At 43.4% G+C, this 27045-nt stretch overlaps 1 protein-coding gene across 2 annotated transcripts in view; it reads right to left on the minus strand.

The window, feature by feature from the left end:
- The window catches only part of LOC121554949 (calcium/calmodulin-dependent 3',5'-cyclic nucleotide phosphodiesterase 1A-like), a 97354-nt gene that overhangs the window by 47417 nt on the left and 22892 nt on the right, over positions 1 to 27045 (minus strand). Inside the window, exon 1 of one of the 2 annotated variants that reach the window (XM_041868658.2) lies at positions 22826 to 22945. The exons of the other annotated variant lie outside the window; for it this stretch is intronic. Coding sequence (XP_041724592.2) covers positions 22826 to 22878 — 53 coding nt within the window. The 5' untranslated portion in view covers positions 22879 to 22945. Of the gene's footprint in view, positions 1 to 22825; positions 22946 to 27045 lie in introns of those variants that run through there. 2 annotated transcript variants of the gene reach the window in all.

The following is a 27045-nucleotide window of genomic DNA, read 5'->3' on the forward strand; positions in this document are numbered from 1 at the left end:
CCGTTTTACAGCCCTCTAACCAATTGTACTATAATGTGTGTTTTTCCACGTTATTTGTAATTTATTTTGTACATAATGTTTCTGCCATCGTCTCTTATAACCAAAAAGAGCTTCTGGATATCAGGACAGTGATTACTCACCTCGTATTGGACGAAGATTTTTTCTTCAACGAGGCGGCCGCGAAGGATATCCTACAGACACCTACAAGGCCCAAATCCCCGTCATTCGCATGAGGAAGAGACGGAGATATCGTGGACGTAGGTCGGGGTGCCTTGTAAGGATCCGACGGCGAGTGAGTAAACTGCTGCTCCCATCAATCCTATTAGCCAATCTTCAATCATTGGAGAATAAATTGGATGATCTAAGATTACGGTTATCCTACCAACGGGACATTAAAAACTGTAATATCTTATGTTTCACCGAGTCGTGGCTGAACGACGACATGGATTTCATACAGCTAGCGGGCTATACGCTACATCGGCAGGATAGAACGGCTGACTCCGGTAAGACAAGGGGTGGCGGTCTGTGTATATTTGTAAACAACAGCTGGTGCACAAAATCAAATACTAAGGAAGTCTCGAGGTTTTGCTCGCCTGAGGTAGAGTATCTTATGATAAGCTGTAGACCACACTATTTACCAAGAGAGTTTTCATCTATATTTTTCATAGCTGTCTATTTACCACCACAAACCAATGCTGGCATTAAGATTGCACTGAATGAGCTGTATAAAGGCCATCAGTCAACAGGAAAACGCTCATCCAGAGGCAGCGCTCCTAGTGGCCGGGGACTTTAATGCAGGGAAACTTAAATCCGTTCTACCTAATTTCTACCAGCATGTTAAATGTGCAACCAGAGGAAAAAAAACTCTAGACCACCTTTACTCCACACACAGAGATGCATACAAAGCTCTCCCTCGACCTCCATTTGGCAAATCTGACCATAACTCTATCCTCCTGATTCCTGCTTATAAGCAAAAACTAAAGCAGGAAGCACCAATGACTAGGTTAATAAAAAAGTGGTCAGATGACGCAGATGCTAAGCTACAGGACTGTTTTGCTAGCACAGACTGGAACATGTTCCGGGATTCTTCAGATAGCATTGAGGAGTACACCACATCAGTCACTGGCTTCATCAATAAGTGCATCGATGATGTCGTCCCCACAGTGACCGTACGTACATACCCCAACCAGAAGCCATGGATTACAGGAAACATCCGCACTGAGCTAAAGGGTAGAGCTGCCGCTTTCAAGGAGCGGGACTCTAACCCGGACGCTTATAAAAAATCCCGCTATGCCCTCCGACGAACCATCAAACAGGCAAAGAGTCAATACAGGACTAAGATTGAATCGTACTACACTGGCTCTGACGCTCGTCGGATGTGGCAGGGCTTGAAAACTATTACAGACTACAAAGGGAAGCACAGCCGCGAGCTGCCCAGTGACACAAGACTTCCAGACGAGCTAAACCACTTCTATGCTCGCTTCGAGGCAAGCAACACTGAAGCATGCATGAGAGCACCAGCTGTTTCGGATAACTATGTGATCACGCTCTCCGTAGCCGATGTGAGTAAGACTTTTAAGCAGGTCAACATTCACAAGGCCGCAGGGCCAGACGGATTACCAGGACGTGTACTCCGAGCATGTGCTGACCAACTGGCAAGTGTCTTCACTGACATTTTCAACATGTCCCTGACTGAGTCTGTAATATTTCAAGCAGACCACCATAGCAGACCACTCAAAATTGTCAAAGACTCCAGCCACCCTAGTCATAGACTGTTCTCTCTGCTACCGCACGGCAAGCGGTACCGGACACTTCTCAACAGCTTCTACCCCCAAGCCATAAGACTCTTGAATAGCTAATCATGGCTACCCGGACTATTTGCACTGCCCCCCCACCCCATCTTTTTACGCTGCTGCTACACTGTTAATTATTTATGCATAGTCACTTTAACTCTACCCACATGTACATATTACTTCAACTACCTCAACTAGCCGGTGCCCCCGCACATTGACTCTGCACCGGTACCCCCCTGTATATATAGCCTCCCTACTGTTATTTTATTTCTGCTCTTTTTTTCTCAACACTTTTTTGTTGTTTTATTCTACTTTTTTTTATTAAAAATAAATGCACTGTTGGTTAAGGGCTGTAAGTAAGCATTTCACTGTAATGTCTGCATCTGTTGTATTCGGCACATGTGGCCAATACAATTTGATTTGATTTGATTTGTATGAAAAACATTTATTAGTGTGTATAGCGATGTCTGAGAGAGAGAACCATGCATGGCTCTGATCACAAGGCAACAGAGAGCATGTAGTCAGGAGACAGGAGGTTAATGAAGAATAAATCCCCTCCTACTCCCTCACCTCTGTTCACATCCTGCTCTCCCTGGTGATGGGTAAACGAAGCTTCCTGAAGCATTGAGGCTTTCCAGTCAATTGTGTCCAAAATAGGTTAATTACTCAAGTCTTTGATCAATTCAGTGTACACTAGTGGCACCTGCTGGTCAAAAGAATTTAGAGCAGCCAAATTATTATAGATCACGTCCTCACACACCGTTGCACGTGCGCTGCGCAGCCTTTTTGTCTTGTACCAAAACCAATACCAAACCAATCAGGTGGTTGTTCGACGAAACAAAGATTTGGACGTCATTGATCACGTGCTTCTGATACGGGCATCGGCACAATGCTTTGAAGTAAACTGCTTAGCGATTTCAATGCATGCCCCGGACCTCCGGTATCAAACATAACATCACTAGTTCTCTCCCCTCCCGTTGTGTTATCATCCTTCTGTTCTACATGTGATAGGAGGGCTAAGACTCCATACACTTTACTGGAAATAAACAAATACACTTGATATAATGGGATGTGAAAAATATTAAGACAAACATTGACTGTGAGGACTTGAAAGACTAACAGGAGAAGTGTACTGTACCATCTGAGAGAGGAATAACCTACTGTGAAGCTTGACACAAGTCCCACGTCACCACAGTATCACACGTCAACCACCCACACACAACCAGCAGTTCCCCATACTCCCATCATAGCAGATGACTATTCTGAGTGCTGTACTGTAAGTTGAAGAGCAGGCCATAAGGTCAATGGTTTCAGAGTTGACACACACACACACACACATATACGGCCATATGAAAAACAGATGATGCTCTTTCTAGGGGAATTGTCAGAGGCCTCTCACTCTCTCTCTGATCATAACCATCTGTAGTCCTGACAGCTGATGTGAATTATATCATAACACCACACACACATCTCCTAATTGGTCCGACTGTAGCACATTGAGACAGACAGGGAAGTTAATTTATGTGGATATTATTTGGCATGCAATGCCACAGCCACAGCATACATCACTACTTTAAATAGGGGGAATATTAATACGAAACAAAGCATGTCAGAAGTTCTTATCATTCCCAATGGTGCAGTGCAGCTACAACAAACCATACAGATCAGCTGTCCAAGAGTCCAGGATTTATACCAAACAAACCATACAGATCAGCTTTTCAAGAGTCCAGGAGTTACACCAAACAAACCATATAGATCAGCTTTCCAAGAGTCCAGGAGTTACACCAAACAAATCATACAGAAACTCACAGCTGGCAATAAAAGTACAAGGTCAGAAGTTGCCGTTATGACATGATAAAAAGAATTACCCAATATACTTTGGTGCTTTGCTTCAAACCCAGATGATACAAAAGGCCTAATGACAACCAGTCAGCTGTTTTCTGTTATACAATAGCCAAGCAACATGTGCTTCATGCGTGCTAGTTTTAGTACAGAAATAAACCATGAAAACTGGAGCCTGAACTTTTCTAACCATAGAAGGAAACTGTTCGTTCTTTGTCTTAGCTAAAATCTACAAAGAATTATAGCAGTCTCTGCTCTGTCCCTGGCTAAATGAAGGAACTCATAACAAAGTTAGAGTAATTCAATAAAATTATTAATGTTGTTTTACAGTTGCAACCAGTGCTTAATTTGAAAAATCGGGCGATGCCAGAACAAAATGTGAGCGCGATAGGGGGGTGACCTGGGGGGCTCTGAGGTACCGGAACACATGAAAAGCAAATCTCCTTTATAATAAAGCATTGGATACATTATCATCGCTTTTGTGTAGTGGCATAGAGCAGTAGTGTAGAGAAGCTTGCAGAAGTTGCACACATAGGGATTTGTTTTGTAGCCTAGGGTCCAGGAAAATGTGGCCTTTTTATAAACGCATTTCATGCAATTCTACATCATTTTACATGACTGAATCTTTTTTAATACCGCACAAATGATTGAAATGACACACTACAATTACAGCTGTGAGTCTTTCTAGGTAAGCCTCAGAGCTTTGCAAACCTGGACTGTACAATATTTGCACATTATTCTTTATCAAATTCTTCAAGCTCTGTCAAGTTGGTTGTTGATCATTGCTAGACAGCCATTTTCAAGTCTTGCCATAGATTTAAGCCCATTTAAGGAACATTTAATGTCGTCTTGGTAAGCAACTCAAATGTATATTTGGCCTTGTGTTTTAGGTTATTGTCCTGCTGAAAGCTGAATTAATCTCCCAGTGTCTGGTAGAAAGCAGACTGAACCAGGTTTTCCTCTAGGATTTTTCCAGTGCTTAGCTCCACTCCGTTTATTTTTTATCCTGAAAAACTCCCCAGACCTTAACGCTTACAAGCATACCCATAACATGATGCAGCCACCACTAAAGCAGGAAGTACCAGTGACTTGCTCAATACGGAAGTGGTCAGATGACCCGGATGCTATGCTACAGGACTGTTTTGCTAGCACAGACTGGAATTTGTTCCGGGATTCATCCAATGGCATTGAGGAGTATACCACCTCAGTCACCGGCTTCATCAATAAGTGCATCGACGACGTCATCCCTACAATGACTGTACGTACATATCCCAACCAGAAGCCATGGATTACAGGCAACATCCGCACCGAGCTAAAGGCTAGAGCTGCCGCTTTCAAGGAGCGGGACACTAATCCGGACACTTATAAGAAATCCCGCTATGCCCTCAGACAAACCATCAAACAGGCAAAGCGTCAATACAGGACTAAGATTGAATCCTACTACACCGGCTCTGACGCTCGTCGGATGTGGCAGGGTTTGCAAACTATTATGGACTACAAAGGGAAACCCAGCCGCGAGCTGCTAAGTGATGCAAGCCTACCAGATGAGCTACATTTATTTTATGCTCACTTCGAGACAAGCAACACTGAAGCATGCATGAGAGCACCAGCTGTTCCAGACGACTGTGTGATCAAGCTCTCCGTAGCCAATGTGAGCAAGACATTTAAACAGGTCAACATTCACAAGGCCACAGGGCCAGACGGATTACCAGGACGTGAACTCCGAGCATGCACGGACCAACTGACAAGTGTCTTCACTGACATTTTTAACCTCTCCCTGACCGAGTCTGTAATACCTACATGTTTGAAGCAGACCACCATAGTCCCTGTGCCCAAGAAAGCGATGGTAACCTGCCTAAATGACTACCGCCCCATAGCACTCACGTCGGTAGCCATGAAGTGCTTTGAAAGGCTGGTCATGGCTCACATCAACACCATCATCCCGGAAACCCTAGACACACTCTAATTTGCATACCGCCTCAACAGATCCACAGATGACGCAATCGCACTCCACACTGCCCTTTCCCACCTGGACAAAAGGAACACCTATGTGAGAATGCAGTTCATTGACTAAAGCTCAGCATTCAACACCATAGTGCCCACAAAGCTCATCACTAAGCTAAGGACCCTGGGACTAAACACCTCCCTCTGCAACTGGATCCTGGACTTCCTGACGGGACGCCCCCAGGTGGTAAGGGTAGGCAACAACACATCTGCCACGCTGATCCTCAACACGGGGGCCCCCCAGGGGTGCGTGCTTAGTCCCCTCCTGTACCTCTTGTTCACCCACGACTGCGTGGCCAAGCACGACTCCAACACCATTATTAAGTTTGCTGACGACACAACAGCGGTATGCCTGATCACCGACAACGATGAGACAGCCTATAGGGAGGAGGTCAGAGACCTGGCAGTATGGTGCCAGGAAAACAACCTCTCCCTCAATGTGAGCAAGACAAAGGAGCTGATTGTGGACTACAGGAAAAGGAGGGCCGAACACGCAACCATTCACATCAACGGGGCTGTAGTGGAGTGGGTCGAGATTTCAAGTTCCTTGGTGTCCACAGCTGCACCATCGAGAGCATCCTGACCGGTTGCATCCCCACCTGGTATGGCAACTACTCGGCATCCGACCGTAAGGCGCTACAGAGGGTAGTGTGTACGGCCCAGTACATCACTGGGGCCAAGCCTCCTGCCATCCAGGACCTAATTACTAGGCGGTGTCAGAGTAAAGGCCAAAAAACTGTCAAAGACTCCAGTCACCCAAGTCATAGACTGTTCTCTCTTCTACCGCATGGCAAGCGGTACCGGAGCGCCAAGTCTAGGTCCAAAAGGCTCCTTAACAGCTTCTATCACCAAGCCATAAGACTGCTGAACAATTAATCAAATGGCCACCAGGACTATTTACATTGACCCCCCCTCCCCACACACACTTTTGTTTTTACACTGCTGCTACTCGCTGTTTATTATCTATGTATAGTCACTTTACCCCTACCTACATGTACAAATTACCTTCACTAACCTGTACCCCCGCACATTGACTCGGTACCGGTACCCCCTGTATATAGCCACGTTATTGTTATTTTATTGTGTTACTTTTTTTTTTTTTTTTTTACTTTAGTTTATTTAGTAAAGATTTTCTTAGCTCTATTTCTTGAACTGCATTGTTGGAAAATGATAATAATTTGTCTATACAGTCCATGACGTAAAGTAGATGGACTTGGGAATTTCAGACTGTCAGACTCAGTGCAGATTCATTCTCAACAATGTGAGAACACTTCCTACCCCTGAGAAACAAGTGCTTTAACACATCTTTAAAACAGCAGTTTATGAAGTGAAGTGGCTGCTAAATATTGATGTGCCTTGGGTGACTGTGAGAGCAGAGAGCAACAAGATCTCAGTCTTAATTAAGCACCAGTGATTCGGTTAATAAAAAAGTGGTCAGATGACGCAGATGCTAAGCTACAGGACTGTTTTGCTAGCACAGACTGGAACATGTTCCGGGATTCTTCAGACAGCATTGAGGAGTACACCACATCAGTCACTGGCTTCATCAATAAGTGCATCGATGATGTCGTCCCCACAGTGACCGTACGTACATACCCCAACCAGAAGCCATGGATTACAGGAAACATCCGCACTGAGCTAAAGGGTAGAGCTGCCGCTTTCAAGGAACGGGACTCTAACCCGGACGCTTATAAGAAATCCCGCTATGCCCTCCGACGAACCATCAAACAGGCAAAGAGTCAATACAGCTCTAAGATTGAATCATACTACACTGGCTCTGACGCTCGTCGGATGTGGCAGGGCTTGAAAACTATTACAGACTACAAAGGGAAGCACAGCCGCGAGCTGCCCAGTGACACAAGCCTACCAGACGAGCTAAACCACTTCTATGCTCGCTTCGAGGCAAGCAACACTGAAGCATGCATGAGAGCACCAGCTGTTCCGGATGACTATGTGATCACGCTCTCCGTAGCCGATGTGAGTAAGACTTTTAAGCAGGTCAACATTCACAAGGCCGCAGGGCCAGACGGATTACCAGGACGTGTACTCCGAGCATGTGCTGACCAACTGGCAAGTGTCTTCACTGACATTTTCAACATGTCCCTGACTGAGTCTGTAATACCAACATGTTTCAAGCAGACCACCATAGTCCCCGTGCCCAAGAACTCTAAGATAACCTGCCTAAATGACTACCGACCCATAGCACTGACGTCTGTAGCCATGAAGTGCTTTGAAAGACTGGTCATGGCTCACATCAACAGCATAATCCCAGAAACCCTAGACCCACTCCAATTTGCATACCGCCCCAACAGATCCACAGATGATGCAATCTCTATCGCACTCCACACTGCCCTTTCCCACCTGGACAAGAGGAACACCTACGTGAGAATGCTATTCATTGACTACAGCTCAGCATTCAACACCATAGTGCCCTCTAAGCTCATCACTAAGCTAAGGATCCTGGGACTAAACACCTCCCTCTGCAACTGGATCCTGGACTTCCTGACGGGCCGCCCCCAGGTGGTAAGGGTAGGTAACAACACATCTGCCACACTGATCCTCAACACGGGGCCCCTCAGGGGTGCGTGCTCAGTCCCCTCCTGTACTCTCTGTTCACCCATGACTGCATGGCCAGGCACGACTCCAACACCATCATTAAGTTTGCCGACGACACAACAGTGGTAGGCCTGATCACCGACAACGATGAGACAGCCTATAGGGAGGAGGTCAGAGATCTGGCCGTGTGGTGCCAGGACAACAACCTCTCCCTCAACGTGACCAAGACAAAGGAGATGATTGTGGACTACAGGAAAAAAAAGAGGACTGAGCACGCCCCCATTCTCATCGACGGGGCTGTAGTGGAACAGGTTGAGAGCTTCAAGTTCCTTGGTGTCCACATCACCAACGAACTATCATGGTCCAAACACACCAAGACAGTCGTGAAGAGGGCACGACAAAGCCTATTCCCCCTCAGGAGACTAAAAAGATTTGGCATGGGTCCTCAGATCCTCAAAAAATTATACAGCTGCACCATCGAGAGCATCCTGACTGGTTGCATCACCGCCTGGTATGGCAACTGCCTGGCCTCCGACCGCAAGGCACTACAGAGGGTAGTGCGTACGGCCCAGTACATCACTGGGGCAAAGCTTCCTGCCATCCAGGACCTCTATACCAGGCGGTGTCAGAGGAAGGCCCTCAAAATTGTCAAAGACTCCAGCCACCCTAGTCATAGAGTGTTCTCTCTGCTACCGCACGGCAAGCGGTACCGGAGTGCCAAGTCTAGGTCCAAAAGACTTCTCAACAGCTTCTACCCCCAAGCCATAAGACTCCTGAACAGCTAATCATGGCTACCCGGACTATTTGCACTGCCCCCACCCCATCCTTTTTACGCTGCTGCTACTCTGTTAAGTATTTATGCATAGTCACTTTAACTCTACCCACATGTACATATTACCTCAACTACCTCAACTAGTCGGTGCCCCCCGCACATTGACTCTGCAACGGTACCCCCCTGTATATATAGCCTCCCTACTGTCACTTTATTTTACTTCTGCTCTTTTTTTCTCAACACTTTTTTTGTTGTTGTTTTATTCTTACTTTTTTTGTTTAAAATAAATGCACTGTTGGTTAAGGGCTGTAAGTAAGCATTTCACTGTAATGTCTGCACCTGTTGTATTCGGCGCATGTGACCAATACAATTTGATTTGATTTGATTTGAAGTATTCAATGTTTGTCCGAGGGGGGATAAATGTACAGTGCCTTCAGAAAGTATTCATACCCCTTGATTTATTCCACATTTTGTTGTGTTACAGCCTGAATTCAAATGGATTAAATATATGTTTTGTCTCACCCATCTACACACAATACCCCATAATAACAAAGTGAAAACATGGTTTTAGAAATGTTAGCAAATTTATTGAAAATGAAATACAGAAAAAATTTATTTACATAAGTATTCAAACCCCTGAGTCAATACATGTTAGAATCACCTTTGGCAGCGATTACAGCTGTGAGTAATTATGGGTAAGTCTCTAAGAGCTTTGCACACCTGGATTGTACAATATATACAGTGGGGAGAACAAGTATTTGATACACTGCCGATTTTGCAGGTTTTCCTACTTACAAAGCATGTAGGAGGTCTGTAATTTTTATCATAGGTACACTTCAACTGTGAGAGACGGAATCTAGAACAAAAATCCAGAAAATCACATTGTATGATTTTTAAGTAATTAATTTGCATTTTATTGCATGACATAAGTATTTGATACATCAGAAAAGCAGAACTTAATATTTGGTACAGAAACCTTTGTTTGCAATTACAGAGATCATACGTTTCCTGTAGGTCTTGACCAGGTTTGCACACACTGCAGCAGGGATTTTGGCCCACTCCTCCATACAGACCTTCTCCAGATCCTTCAGGTTTCGGGGCTGTCGCTGGGCAATACGGACTTTCAGCTCCCTCCAAAGATTTTCTATTGGGTTCAGCTCTGGAGACTGGCTAGGCCACTCCAGGACCTTAAGATGCTTCTTATGGAGCCACTCCTTAGTTGCCCTGGCTGTGTGTTTCGGGTCATTGTCATGCTGGAAGAACCAGCCACGACCCATCTTCAATGCTCTTACTGAGGGAAGGAGGTTGTTGGCCAAGATCTCGCGATACATGGCCCCATCCATCCTCCCCTCAATACGCTGCAGTCGTCCTGTCCCCTTTGCAGAAAAGCATCCCCAAAGAATTATGTTTCCACCTCCATGCTTCACGGTTGGGATGTTGTTCTTGAGGTTGTACTCATCCTTCTTCTTCCTCCAAACACGGCGAGTGGAGTTTAGACCAAAAAGCTCTATTTTTGTCTCATCAGACCACATGACCTTCTGCCATTCCTCCTCTGGATCATCCAGATGGTCATTGGCAAACTTCAGATGGGCCTGGACATGCGCTGGCTTGAGCAGGGGGACCTTGCGTGCGCTGTAGGATTTTAATCCATGACGGCGTAGTGTGTTACTAATGGTTTTCTTTGAGACTGTGGTCCCAGCTCTCTTCAGGTCATTGACCAGGTCCTGCCGTGTAGTTCTGGGCTGATCCCTCACCTTCCTCATGATCATTGATGCCCCACGAGGTGAGATCTTGCATGGAGCCCCAGACCGAGGGTGATTGACCGTCATCTTGAACTTCTTCCATTTTCTAATAATTGCGCCAACAGTTGTTGCCTTCTCACCAAGCTGCTTGCCTATTGTCCTGTAGCTCATCCCAGCCTTGTGCAGGTCTACAATTTTATCCCTGATGTCCTTACACAGCTCTCTGGTCTTGGCCATTGTGGAGAGGTTGGAGTCTGTTTGATTGAATGTGTGGACAGGTGTCTTTTATACAGGTAACAAGTTCAAACAGGTGCAGTTAATGCAGGTAATGAGTGGAGAACAGGAGGGTTCTTAAAGAAAAATGAACAGTTCTGTGAGAGCCGGAATTCTTACTGGTTGGTAGGTGATCCAATACTTATGTCATGCAATAAAATGCAAATTAATTACTTAAAAATCATACAATGTGATTTTCTGGATTTTTGTTTTAGATTCCGTCTCTCACAGTTGATGTGTACCTATGATAAAAATTACAGACCTCTACATGCTTTGTAAGTAGGAAAACCTGCAAAATTGGCAGTATATCAAATACTTGTTCTCCCCACTGTTTATATATATATATTTTTAGCTCTGTCAAATTGGTTGTTGCTCATTGCTATACAACCATTTTCAGGTATTTCCATAGATTTTCAAGCAGATTTAAGTCAAATCTCTAACTCGGCCACTCAGGAACATACACTGTCTTCTTGATAAGCAACTCCAGTGTAGATTTGGCCTTGTGTTTTATGATATTGTCCTGCGGAATTAATCTCCCAGGTTTTCCTCTAGGATTTTGCCTGTGCTTAGCACCATTCCATTTATTTTAATCCTGAAAATCCAATCCTCAAGGATTACAAGCATACCCATAACATGATGCAGCCACCACTATCCTTGAAAATGTGGAGAGTGGTCCTCAGTAATTTGTTATATTGGATTTCCCCGAAACATAACACTTTGCATTCAGGACAAAAAGTTAATTGCTTTGCCACAATTTTTGCAGTATTACTTTAGTGCCTTGTTGCAAACAGGATGCATGTTTTAGAATATTTGTATTCTGTACAAGCTTCCTTCTTTTCACTCTGTCAATTAGGTTAGTATTGTGGAGTACCTACAATGTTGATGATCCATCCTCAGTTTCCTCCTATCACAGCCATTAAACTCTGTAACTGTTTTAAAGTCATCATTGACTTCATGGTGAAATTCCTGAGCGGTTTCTTTCCTCTCCGGCAACTGAGTTAGGAAGGACACCTGTATGTTGGTAGTGACTGGGTTTATTGATACACCATCCAAAGTGTTAAACACTATTATTGCACACAGAGCAAGTCCATGCAACTTATTATGTGACTTGTTAAGCACATTTTTAATCCTGATCTTATTTATGCTTGCCATAAACAAGGCATTGAATACTTGTTTAGTCAAGACATTTTAGCTTTTAATTTTTTATTAATTTGTAAACATTTCGAAAAACATAATTCCACTTTGAAAATATGGTGTATTGTGTGTAGGCCAGTGACACACCATTTCCATTTAATCCATGTTAAATTCAGGCTGTAACACAACAAAATGTGGAAAAAGTCAAGGGGTGTGAATACTTTCTGAAGGCACTGAATGTTTGGGTGAAGTGAAAGTAGGGCAGTGGTGTAATGCTATTTTTTAAGGTGAGGGAGCGCAAAAACAAAATGTAAATTACCACGTTTCCATCCAACTATTTCATGCGGATGATTTACCTGACACAAGAAAACAGTCATGACCGGGCTGATGCAGATATCATTTTATACACTGAACAAAAATATAAACACAACATGTAAAGTGTTGGTCCCATGTTTCATGAGCTGAAATAAAAGATCCCAGAAAGTTTCCTTATGCACAAAAAGCTTTTTTCTCTCATTTTGTCCACAAGTTTGTTTACATCCCTGTTAATGAGCATTTCTCCTTTGCCAAGATAATCCATCCACCTGACAGGTGTGGCATATCAAGATGCTGATTAAACAGCATGATCATTACACAGGTGCAGCTTGTGCTGGGGACAATAAAAGGCCTCTCAAATGTGCAGTTTTGTCACACAACGCAATGCCACAGATGTGTCAAGTTTTGAGGGGGCGTGCAACTGACATGCTGACTGCAGGAATGTCCACCAGAGCTGTTGCCAGATAATTTAATGTTCATTTCTCTACCATAAGCCGCCTCCAACGTTGTTATAGAGAATTTGGCAGTACGTCCAACTGGCCTCACAACCGCAGACCACTTGTAACCACGCCAACCCAGGACCTCCACATCCGGCTTCTTCACCTGCGGGATCGTCTGAGACCAACCACCCGGACAGTTGATGAAACTATGGGTTTGCACAACCAAAGAACTTCTGTACAAACTGTCAGAAACTGTTTAAGGGAAGCTCATCTACGTGCTCGTCGTCCTCACCGGGGTCTTGACCTGACTGCAGTTCGGCATCGTAACAGACTTCAGTGAGCAAATGCTCACCTTCGATGGCCACTGGCACGCTGGAGAAGGGTGCTCTTCACGGATGAATCCCGGTTTCAACTGTACCGGGCAGATAGCAGACAGAGTGTATGACGTTGTGTGGGAGAGTGGTTTGCTGATGTCAACGTTGTGAACAGAGTGCCCCATGGTGGCAGTGGGGTTATGGTATGGGCTGGCCTAAGCTACGGACAACGAACACAACTGCATTTTATCGATGGTAATTTGAATGCACAGAGATACCATGATGAGATCCTGAGGCCCATTGTCGTGCCATTTATCTGCCGTCATTACCTCATGTTTCAGCATGATAATGCACGGCCCCATGTTGCAAGGATCTGTACACAATTCCTGGAAGCTGAAAATGTCCCAGTTCTTCCCACTGAGCATGTTTGGGATGCTCTGGATTGATGTGTACGACAGTGTGTTCCAGTTCCCTCCAATATCCAACAACTTCACACTGCCCTTGAATAGGAGTGGGACAACATTCCACAGGCCACAATCAACAACATGATCAAATCTATGCGAAGGAGATGTGTCAAGCTACATCAGGAAAATGGGGGTCCCACCACTGACTGGTTTTCTGATCCACTTCCCTACCCTTTTTTTTAAGGTATCTGTGACCAACTGATGCATATCTGTATTCCCAGTTATGTGAAATCTATAAATTAGGGCCTAATGCATTTATTTCAATTGACTGATTTCTTTCTATGAACTGTAACTGAGTAAAATCTTTGAAATTGTTGCATGTTGCATTTATATTTTTGTTCAGTGTAAATGCCAATAGACAATTTGTTCGTTCGACATGGTCGGATCTTTTTGTGTCTATAATTATGCGAGAAATGGTGGTGGAAACACCTTTATGCGCAAATATTGACATAATAAACTCATATCGAAGTAGACTTTTAGTCACACGATGATATGTTGTGTGGTCCTCCCACTACGACTCGGGTAAGCATGCAGTTTATTAGGCTACAGATGAAAAAAATGATGATGAACTTCACAGGGTGGTGAATGTGCAAGGTGCTGAGCTTGGTGCTCCTCTCCAATACATATCGAGGGTCTTATTCTGGTGACATGATGATCGATGCTTGGTTGCCGTTTGACAAATAATATCGCTCTTATCCATAATAATCTCATAATGTAAGTAGCCATCCCGCACTATGCCTGGGAGCTGTTGGCTAGAGTGCATGTGCCAAGACCGGAGTGGGCACATTTGCTATATGACGCAACAGTGTTTGTGATAAAACCATCAGTAGAGTTGGAAATGCGATGGAAACCCATTTAACTTGTATTTTTCATTCCGTACATGGGAATTTAATGTATATGCAAGAAAGTCTGTCGCAAATTGGATGGAAACTAGTTACTGACATCATAATTTATTCAATCAAAGTTTGTACCGACAGATGTAGCCAACTGAATAGTCTATAATTATAGAATATGCATAAAATGATTCTGCCTATGCCCATACATATTGTCTAAACAAAATGTTATATTTTTAATACCCTCAAACACCAAGTTAGGCATAGGTTACCTCATTTCAAAATAGGCCATCATCACTTTCAGTGGTGAATGATAATTCTTCACGTTGTACCGGTGAAACGTCCAAACTGAATCTTCATGCCAATCATTTGATTGATCTCTTGAATTACTGTTTCGTGAGCGAATTAGAGCAGATGGTGTTAACGAACTATTAGCCTTTCTTATATTTTGTTTCAATCTGTTTGTTTTCAACTCTGTTGAGTTTTGGTGCATGATATATATATTATTACTATTCAGCTTCATCCTAAAATCTCATTAGAAATGAGGAGGGGTTTCCGGTGTAACAGTAATGTTATAGTCCTACTATGCTATGGTATTATATTTGTTTCTGTTATGTAAAATGCTAATGAATCATTATGTGATCTTGTGAGACATTGATTCAGCTTTGATCTAACTTTACTGAAGGAGCACCATTGTGAGAAGTGATAATCTTCTATTTGTAATAATAATAATAATAATAATAATAATAATAAGTGATGGGTAGGACTATTAGGCATAGGCAACAGATCTTGATGAGATGTCATTTTAAGCGATTGGAGTGCCCTTCGTGGTGCTGAAAGGACAGCGCCATGATCGCACACTGATGTTAAAGAAGTTGAACCAACTTGTGGTGCTGAAGGATAGCGGAAGGATAGCTCTGCCATTCGGCCAGTCTAGGAACAAACAACAATAATTAGCAGTAGCCTATAGCCTAATAGACCTACGACTACATGGTATAGCTATTTGTAGGCTATAACCTAAATGTAAATACATACATCTAGATGAATGTCATTGCACTGTTTGTGAAGACACCTTTATTGCGAGTTAGGTATTTTATTGTATTTTGGAGCTTACACGCTGTATCATAAATAAACGTTGATTTGGTTAGCTTGAATACATGGCTACAATATTCCCTATTACAGAATAAAAGAAACCGGAGAGGTGAACTTTCAATTCATAAAATTAATTTGCATAGATTAAACATGCTATCAAATCAATTGACCAAGTAGTGAACATAAATCATTATTACATAGAATTGCAGGAAATCCATTTTAAAATAGCCATAAAATCAAGCTTTTTTATGCCAGAGAGAAAACAGCTAAGAAAGCACCATTTACCCTCTAGGGCTAGGCTGCTATACATATTTATTTGGCTTGTCATTCTATCGTATTTCATGGAATTTTTGTGATAATTAAATAGAATTTATCCAAATTAATTTTCCATAAATTGTTTTACCAGCTCTGTGTATTCTCAAATTGAAAAAAGTGATGGAGCGCCGCTCTTCTGCACTCCAGCAGCACTTCACCCCCATGTCAGGGTTAAGGTTGTTAAAACAGAAAAAAAATTACGCTTATGCATAAACAACTTGATGGTTAAGTGTAGGCATTAATTCCGACTGGTTAAGGTAAGGATTAAGGTTTGGGATAAGGTTCAAACAGAAAAAATAAAACGTGTGTCTAGCACTGGGATTGAACCTGCGATCCTTTCAGCCGAAGCACGCGGTTCAAGCCCTTCCTCTAGCCCCATTCACAACACCATAGCAAGCCGTGAGCCTACTAGATGATAATATGTGCTCAGATTGCCCATAGTGGACGGTATTGAAGGCATCTCCCGATGTCCTGGGGACCTGGACAAACGTTGAATTCTGAAGTCTATCTGGTGTGATCTTTCTGCAGTGAAAGGGACGTGTTGCACAGCTGCATCTCTTTACCAGCCCTTCCTCCTGTTTTACATGGTAAGTAGCCATTAGCAACCTGCCTGTAACAATGGTCCCTGCCAATGAACCATGCCACAATGTTCTGCTTCTAATGACCCTATAACCACAACAGAGAACAGACAGGAGTAGTTAGTATACTCTATTTCCTACTCCTTTGAAACACACGCACACACACAAAGCATACTCACACACAAAGCCTACTCACACACACACACACACAGCCTACACACGCACAACACACACACTGATATTGGAGGGTGTGTGATAACAGCGAGCGAGAGCTCTGGGAATTATTATCAAGCCATGAGATAGGACTCTGATTACTGCAACATACCCAGCTAGCACATTTGGTTCCTTGGAAGTTGTGGGAACGTACGTTTTTGTTTTCCCATTGGTTCTGGAAACGAAGCCATAGGTTTCCTGACTGGTAAAACTGAAAGTTTTTTAAACGTTCTGAGAACGGAAGTGAACATTTAGCCTGTTCTGGGAACGTTCATTTTTAGGTTGCAGGGAGTTTCTGATAATGTTTTACTATGGTTCCCTGAAAGTTTTCCTGGGAGGTTTTATTAACGTTCTGGGAACGGAAATTATAAGTTATTTTAAGGTAATTAAAGAACGTTCTGACAGCATGTTTCAATAAGACTTGTAATAACACTGCTAGCTTAGTTTGGGTTAACTGTTTTGAACTCCAAGCACAGATGGAAATTAATTTGCTTAGGCATTAATCATGCAAACACATTTCTTTTTTATTGTGGCACGGCATCAGTGAAATCCAAACCTATGATCTTCTGTTCTCTATCCATGGAATTAGTCCACTGTGCCACCAGGATGGAGCTAGCATGCCATGTTTTTTCACTCATACAAAGCTGTTCATTTCAGTCTATTCAAACAAACCCCATTTCAAAGGAAACAAACACTCATTAAGATCAGGGGCCTGTTGCACAAAAGTAGAATTAAGACATCCGGGATAAATGACTCAGCTGAGCTCAATGAAGCCAAAACATGTGCGTCCAGGCTTAATTGGTTGCACAAAGACCAAGCCAGGATGAGCAGACACGGATTCATTAAGCCAGGTGAAACCAATCCTGGATAGGTGCGCGCTCACGGCTCACTCAAATAGACCCCGCCACAGATCACAGATTAACTGATTTACCATGGCAACTAGAGCCGCGTACTTTTCCCCGTCGGAAGCACAAATCCTCATGGAGGCATACGAGGAGGTAAAAGATATAATTAAGAAGAAAGGCAACACCGCCACAGTGATAAAGCAAAGAGAAAAAGCGTGGCAAAGTATTGCAGACCGCCTGAATGCGTAAGTAGTGCACAATTACACACTCACCGCTCCGCTGAAACATCACAATTACAATTCAAATATTTAATTCACATCTCCAAAAATGCAGTTGTACTGTAATTATGAAACGGTTAAATTTTTAATTGAAATGCACTGCAGATATGAGTGAAATTGTGTAAAGTAACTCCATCACACTGTATAAAGCTATGATAAATTTTTTGATATTTTTACTGAAAACAAGACAAAAATACCAAGTAATTTTTTGCAGTGTGACTCCATTAAATGTGTGTGTGTGTGTGTGTGTGTGTGTGTAGATTAAACATGAACGGGCCAAAACGGACATGGCAGCAGGTCAAAATCAAATACAAGAACATTCTGCAGAATGGTATGGTCCCTGACTAATATTTAACAAAGCACAAGCATATATTGTACCCAGAAGGTGCCTGCTCACACATTGTCTGTACTGTTTTAGCAGTGAAAAAGAATACCCACAGACAAGGCACGGGTGGTGGGTCACCAAAGGCTGACCTTACCCCAGCAGAGGACATGGCCTTGGAGCTAAATAAAGGCAGGCCCGTCTTAGAGGGGATCCCTGGGGGAAAGAGACGAGCATAGGTTCCTCCCAAGATGCCACCCGCTTCATTCAAGGTATGTCCTTCCATCTCTACATGGGATACAACCACATTCATATTGAATCAATTTGGACTGTCTGACTTTGGTTTACCTATTGCCTTGCAGTGTCTGGCAGCACTGTGTTCCTGTTAGAGCCACCAGCACAAGCACCAGACGATGCTGATCCAGTGAGTACTCCATCAAAGGCATACTGTAGGCCTGGCATGTCTTGTCTACTAGCTTCAATATGAATCCGATTAAATGTGATAGGGTGAAGGCCCCAGTGCAGCAGCAACAGCACATGATGGAGACGATGATGAGGAGGAGACCATCTCTCTGGATTCCAGAAGGCATGAGGTATCATGTTAAGACTGTGAAAGTACTATTTACTCTACAATGGGGAGGAGTCCTCATCAAAATCAAAAAATCTAATTTCTTTTACAGGACCCAGATGCTATACAGTGGGAAAACCAGCCTGGCAACATAGTGCGTATTAATAAAAGGACACCACATCCTGCCAAATTCCAGCTGCGCTAATTGTATTGTGTTCACAGAGCTCACAAGCTATCAGAAAGTTGTATGGCAACCACCTCCGGCGCCAAATAGAACTGGCAGACATAGACATTCAGTACAAGAAGAAAAAGATGGAAAATCTTGCACTGGAGTCCGAAATAAAAAAGAGGACAATTAGGAAACTGGACCTTGAAATAAAAAAACTTGAGAGGGAGGTGAGATATGCCTTCAATGTACACTGTATGCTAACTGTAACACAAATGTATTAATCATTATTTTTCTTTCCTCCCCAGCTCCAAGAAGATGACACAGCTCAAAATAAAAATTAGGTATATTCTCGTAAAGTCAAGTGAGCCATGACATATGAGCTCTTATTGTGAGCACACAGGACGGTGGCATCTTTCTAAGGTTTTTTTATTTTCCCAGCAATCAGTACAACCAAGTCATCGTTATAAGGCATCGCCCTCTTTTGCCCACCCCCCAGCACCAGGTGTGGCCACTAGCCTATATGAAGGCCCAAAATTGTGTGTTCCTTTCTGCTCTGACAATGGCATGCCCATTCGTGCGAGATGTGGTGGATGAAGAAGCACTTGTGCTGAGGAGAGCCTTCAGGCGAGAAAGGGTCTTCAGGGACCGGTTGGACCCACTGGCCTTCCCTGATGACCATCTATATGAAAGATACAGGTTTTCTGCAGATGGCATCAGGTATCTATGCAGACTACTGGGTCCCAGGATTAAGCACCGCACTGCACGGAGCCATGCACTGAGTGTGGAGCAAATGGTTTGTGTGGCCTTGCGCTTTTTTGCTAGTGGAGCCTTCCTGTACTCAGTGGGGGATGCAGAACAGCTGAACAAGGCCACAATTTGCCGCACAATAAGGAGTGTGTGTCTGGCTATCAAAGCATTAGCAGATGTCTTCATCTCCTTCCCTGGCCACAGAAGACTCTGTGACATCAAAGAGGAGTTCTATAGGATTGCAGGTAAGAGGATCTACAAATTACAGGACAACTGTTAACACATAGTAGGATACTCATTACTTTGTGTGACAGGTTTCCCCAATGTCATTGGTGCAGTGGACTGCACACACATAAGGATAAAAGCCCCCTCAGGTGCCCATGAGGCCGATTTTGTGAATAGGAAATCCTTTCACAGCATTAATGTTCAGGTGAACATAACTTTTTGATATTGTCCATTGACGAACACTCTGCATTGCCAGTGATGTGCATTGATTGGTGTAATATTCCTCATCTTATGATTTCAGATGGTCTGCAATGCTGACTGTGTGATCAGCAATGTTGTGGCAAAATGGCCTGGCTCAGTCCATGACTCCAGAATCTTTCGGGCCTCTGAAATCTATCAGTGCCTATCACAAGGTAAGCCACACAACCCCTATTTATAACCATCATGGCTGTGTCAAGAATATCACTGTGTTTATGAGGTAGTAATGATGAGATTTTGTGTTGACAGGTGAATTCTCTGGTGTGTTGCTGGGAGACAGGGGGTATGGCTGCCAGCCTTTTCTCCTGACACCTTTCACAGACCCCCAGGAAGCACAGCAGGCCTACAACCATGCCCATGCCAGGACCAGGGCCAGAGTTGAAATGACCTTTGGCCTCCTGAAGGCACGCTTTCACTGCCTTCACAAATTAAGGGTCAGCCCTGTTAGGGCATGTGATATTACTGTGGCTTGTGCTGTCCTCCACAATGTGGCCTGCCTGAGGAAGGAGAGGGCCCCCAGAGTGCCACCAGCCATGGACTGGGACAATCCGGCAATCTTCCCTGATGACGACAGTGGTCGGCTGCTGAGGGACCAATATGTGTTGAATTATTTTAGTTAGTATGTGTGCTTTCAATTTTGGTTAAATATGTACCTGCGGTGGCAGAGGAATTTGGGTTTTTTGGGTTCGTTTTTTACGAATTTGGCCTCTTATGATGTTTGTGCGGTATACTGTGTGTAATACAAGGCTGCAGGGAGGCTACTGCATCCATTCATTTGTCTGTTCAGTTGATGTGTATGGATTTGTCCTGCATTTATTTTAGTGTGCAGACATGCAGGGTGTGTTATATACAGACCTTTGAATGTGTATGTATCATTTTGTATAATATGCTTGGATTCTGTGCTTTCCATCTTGTAGAGTCACTGTGACTTCAGTTTCGAAAGGAGCTGATGGTTTACCTGCTTTGTTTTGTCCTTATTCAATAAAGGAACATAATGTTACACATTGTGTTTTTATATTCATATGGAATGTGTATTTGTTTATATGACAGAGTACTAGGGCCACACTGAAGAAAAAGGATAAAGTCATACATTTATGAGGCTGGTTCTTTCTGCAGAAAAGCTACATATTGTTTTTACAGTTTTGATACTTATGACAATGTGATACTTAATATTCTGGCACATCAGCATGTCTTTGTTTATGAAACCATACTGAAGTACAATTTCACGAAATGCCCCACATCTGTCATTTTAACAACTGTCCTCCTTTAAAACAACTGGTTACAATATTATGACTTGTGTTTTTTTCCCCTCTGTGGCCCTAATATTCTATCATTTTATATATAGCCTTATAGTCTATGGGAAACTGTAAATTATCTAATGATAGCAACATCATCTAAAAATCATTTTTTATCCAAAATCATTGAAATTAATGATCACAAACGTTTAAATAATGACAGTGGGTCTAGTTATATGTGATAACAATGTATAGTGAGCAGTGAAATAACTATTGGTTTCCATTTGTGGTGACTGCTGACTGACATTAGGGATGAGATTAAATAGATCCTGGAATTTAGCCTGGTCTGGAGCAGGCTAGCTCCACAGAATAAATCTCCATGGTAATTTATACCATAACATATCCTCCTGCCCCCTATCCATCTTTAGTGCAACCGGATTACGGATCAATTGAGCCAGGATCACCAAGATATCCTGGCTTAATCCCTTATCCTAGTTTTGTGCAACAGGCCCCAGGTGTGGTCAATTTGTGGGCGCGGCCAACACACCTGAACACACTTAACAAGATTTGGTGACACTGAGAACGGAACGTACACGGAGTATACAAAACATTAAGAACAACTTCTCTTTCCATGACATAGACTGACCAGGTGAATCCAGGTGAAAGCTATGATCCCTTATTGATGTCACTTGTTAAATCCACTTCAATCATTGTTGAAGGATTTTTAAGGCTTGAGACAATTGAGACATGGACTGTGCCATTCAGAGGGTGAATGGAAAATACAAAATATTTAAGTGCCTTAGAACGGAGTATGGTAGTAGGTGCCAGGCGCATCGGTTTGTGTCAAGAACTGCAACGCTGCTGGGTTTTTCACACTCAACAGTTTCCTGTGTGTATAAAGTATGGTCCACCACCCAAAGGACATCCAGCCAACTTCACACAACTGTGGGAAGCATTGGAGTCAACATGGGCCAGCATCCCTGTGGAATGTTTGACACCTTGGAGAGTCCATGCCCCAACGAATTGAGGCTGTTCTGAGGCCAAAGGGGGGGTGCAACTCAATATTAGAAAGGTGTTCCTAATGTTTGATATACACAGTGTATATGTTTTTAAATAACATTCTTAGAAGGCACATCAACAGATTTTTCACACAGTCGGTGCAGGGATTTGAACCAGCGACCTTTCGGTTACTGACCCAATGCACTTAACTGCTAGGCTACATGCCGCCCACGCAGGACTAGCAAGAGCAGGACAGGGAAGAGAGGCAGGGAAGTAGAGAGCAAGCTAGTAGTTGAATATTATCCGTCACACTCCACAGGAGCAGGGAAGGGAGGCAACAGCCAGGTAGGTAGAGAGACCTAGTAGTAGTAGTTTCCTTTTGGGTAATTGCTCTGTGAAAGGAAAGAAGCAGTAGTAGGCAGGGCAGCAGGCAGGTAGGTAGAGAGACTTTGCTAGTTGTAGTTTCGACATGATGGACGGTTGGCTCTTCCTGTCTTACCTGAAGACGGGTCTGTGGAGAAGCTTCCTCTTGATCGTGACATACTCTTCCATTTAAAGTGTGAGTCCAGACTGGGCTGGGCTGGGCTGGGGATAGGATCAGGGAGCTCTGTGTGAGGCTGGGCTGTCCCCAGCTGCTCCTCTCCTCACGTTGCACTGTGCTGCTCTGAGACTGAGACGACTAGTCCTGCCTGGTCCCTGCTAGTCCCCCTAGTCCCTGGTCCTGCCCCTCTCTCTCTCTCCCCCTCTCTCTGCTCTCCCTCTCTCTGCTCTCTCTCTCCCTCTCTCTGCTCTCTATCTCTGACAGCTCAGTAAGAAAGGTCATAGAGGCCACATCACAGTGTTGCTTTTCTACTCTCAGACTGAGAGAGGAGGAGAGAGCTAGGGGAGCAGAGGGGTTCGGCATGACGCGGAAACATACACACACATACAGGAACACACACACACACATTGTCTTTATCTCTGCGGGCCACTCACCCTCTGGACTCAAACCTGTGCGCGCTTGTGTGTGTGTACGACCTACAGAACAGTTCCCCTGACAGGAGAGATTTAGAACCCCGCAGCAACCCCCCTATCACCCAACTTCGTCACACGCAAACAGTTTTGGAGACTGCTGTCCCGCAAATGTTCGGGATAGAGGCTGGTCAGAGGGGCTGGCTGAACATCAAAACATGGTCATTATATCACAATCTGGCTTTTATTCTGCCGGAATGATGTGTGGATGGTGCAATGCAATGCAATGCAGAGCAAAGCGCCTCACTTCTGGTAAGGGGTTTTTGTGTGTTTCCATGAGTGCGTGTGCGAATGTGTGCGTGCGTAGGGGGGGGGGCAGAGCGGCGGGAGGCCTGGCCCTGCGGCGCTTTAATCAACAGAAGATTGGGTTGTTTAACTTATGTGAAGCTGAGGCACGCTTTCTCATCCCAGCCCAACTAGAGGACACTTATGATAAACATCATCAACATTGGGAATGCGTCCCAAATGGCACCCTATTCCCTACATAGAGCCCTTTGGTCCCTGGTCAAAAAGTAGTGCACTATATAGGAAATAGGGTGCTATTTGGGACTCCCCAGGTTAATGAGCAGAGCAGCAGAGGGCCATTCCTTCTGGAGCTGGAAATAAACACTAAAACTCTATCATCCTGATGGAAGACATCTCTCTCTCACACACACACACAAGCACATGTACACTAGCACACACACTTGCAAACACACTCGCACACGCACACACACACAGAAATGTGGGTTTTGGGGGAAAATCAAGAACAGTCCAGCAAGTCCTCATTGACAAATGCACTGCACAAAATCAGACATTTCGTAAGTTCTAACTTGTCCATGTCACACAGCAAATATTGATTGAGTGTGCTATTTGGACTGTATTCAAAATGAGTTTGCCAAACAATTTAGGACATTCTGGAGAATCAACACCACTACAAAACAGTACGGCCGTAATAAACACATATTTTGTTAACAACTCAGCAGTCAGTAAATCAACTCTGTTTTCCATTCATAAAGATTTGTTCTAATGAGTGGATGCGCTTTAAAAAAAAGATCTCAATGGAGACTTTGGTGTAGGCCTAAGTTTTAGCTACAGTTTCAACCCCTGTTGTGTGTTCTGATGGACCCCATAACTTTATTAATCAGAAAATAGCATAACTTGGGAAAATTCTCAATCAACAACATATCATCAACATATAACAACAAACAATAACTAATCAAGCACTACCCAGCCATTTTCCTGTCAGCTTGAATCTCATCATGTTTTTAGCATGAGGAAACACTTGATGAAAGCAGGAGGAAAAGGAAAGCTGTTTAAAAGGAAAGAAAGCAGATGGCAGAGATAGATACTGTACTGGATGATATGATGCAGGTGAACATTACTAGTCTGGTGGGGACTGACGTCCTGGCAGAGAAGGCTGACCGGAGAGAGTTTATTGATCTGCTAAAGAAGATGCTGACGCTGGACGCAGACAAACGCATCACCCCCATGAAGACCCTCAACCACCCCTTCGTCACCATGACACACCTGCTGCACTTCCCTCACAGCTCACAGTAAGTAGAGGATAGTCAGGACTATTGTATTGTGGCATTTATTTCAAATGCAATTTAAAGGATGAGTAAGTTATTTCAGAAGCTAGAAGATGAATTACTTACCATCAACAAATCCCAATAAAACTACATCACGTTTTGAAGCTTGCTTTGTCTAACAACACAATCATGAATCTGGCAAAGAAGTTATGTGGGTCAGAGTGCAGTATTTATTTAGTTTCATAGCACAAACGTTTTCTAGCAAGTTACCTACACTGGCTTTAGCCACGGGGAGAGCAGGGCCCAGATTCACAACCTTAAGAAGAAATGTCTTCTTAACTGCCATTTTTTCCTTAACTATAGGTTTAAGAAGAAAGTTAAGCAAAGTTACTATTCCTCAAAAAGGTTCTTGGAAATGTTCTTGCGCTATATCTTATGTTTCTCCTTAAGCGAAAAGTTAGAAATTAGATTCTTGAAAATAAAATTATTGGAAATGTTCTTAATTCCAAGATAGCTAAACCCTTGTCTTAAACTCAGGGCAGTGAGATAAAAAGCTAATGAAAGCAATTGAACGTGTTTCATTCACTCACAAACTTAATCTGAAAGTTTCAGTATTTATTATTTTAAACCCAAGAACATGTTTTAGAACAGTAATCTCAGTAAGAAATATGATTGCCATTGCTAGCTAGATAGATAGCTAAAATGGTTGCCTAGCAACAAACATCTTAAGATTTGTAAGAAGATATTTGAGAAGTTCTTAAGAAAATAATTAAATCTTAAGATATTGTTGAGGAATTGCACTTGCATCTTATGAACTTTTTTTGTTTTTTCTTAAGATACTTCTTACGTTTTTGCGTAAGAAGTGTTTTGTGAATCTGGGCCCAGGCCTGCATAGAAATTCCCATGATTCAATGCTAGGTTCGGACCAAACAGTGCGACAGCTAAAATGGGGCTGTCACTAGTTACCACAGCCACAAAGTAAATGGCTATATCATAAAAATCTATAAAAACAAGAATGTGCTTTTTGGTCTCAATTTAAGGTTAGGCATAAGGCAGCCTCTTCGCGAACCAGGCTTCCCTAAAACGGGAAGCCCGGGGAAGTTCAATGGCAGAAATCGGCTAAAGAGGGGTTCAAACCCGGTGTAAATCAGTGATACCTTGCAACACGTCAAACCATTCAAATGCCTTGCTTGGGCGGAGCTCCAAAGGTGCTCACCAGATTAGTGCTGTAGGAGAAACAGTGCGCGAAGACAAAAAATGTCAATAAAACAAGGATGTGAAAAAAACATGTTAGAACATTTGCTGCTTTTCACAGCATTTCTCTGTTATTTCAAGATGAGCTAAAGCTGCAGCAAGAGGGGAGAAATGGTCTACAGTTCTGGCCATATCAATATTGTTTATTTAGACGTTTCTGAAGTTATATTTGGCTATAAAGGCTAGCATGAGGGACAAGTAGCTATCCACAATGAGGTTTGTTTTGAGAAAAGTCAGCTAGGCCCCGTGTAGCTCAGTTGGTAGAGCATGGCGCTTGCAACGCCAGGGTTGTGGATTCGTTTCCCACGGGGGGACAGTATGAAAATGTATGCACTCACTAACTGTAAGTCGCTCAGGATAAGAGCGTCTGCTAAATGACTAAAATGTAAATGTAAAAATGTACTCTACTGTTCCATGGCTGAGGGGCACTGACTGGCTGACTGACAACCCTGTATGAAATGACATAGGCCTAATATTCACTACAACTGACACAATATCACAGGCTATATCAGGCTGTAACAGACAGAAAATATTCCAGGCTAGTCTACAGTCGTGGTAAAAAGTTTTGAGAATGACACAAGTATTGGTCTCCACAAAGTTTGCTGCCTCAGTGTTGATGATGGCAATTTGCATATAGTCCAGAATGTCATGAAGAGTGATCAGATTAATTGCAAAGTCCCTCTTTGCCATGAAAATTAACTTAATCCCAAAAAAACATTTCCACTGCCTTTCAGCCCTGCCACAAAAGGACCAGCTGCCATCATGTCAGTGATTGTCTCGTTAACACAGGTGAGAGTGTTGTCGAGGACAAGGCTGGAGATCACTCTGTCATGCTGATTGAGTCAGAATAACAGACTGGAAGCTTTAAAAGGAGGGTGGTGCTTGAAATCATTGTTCTTCCTCTGTTAACCATGGTTACCTGCAAGGAAACACGTGCCGTCAT

This window comes from Coregonus clupeaformis, chromosome 40 (genome assembly GCF_020615455.1).
Source record: "Coregonus clupeaformis isolate EN_2021a chromosome 40, ASM2061545v1, whole genome shotgun sequence".
In the NCBI taxonomy this organism is placed as follows: Eukaryota; Metazoa; Chordata; class Actinopteri; order Salmoniformes; family Salmonidae; genus Coregonus; species Coregonus clupeaformis.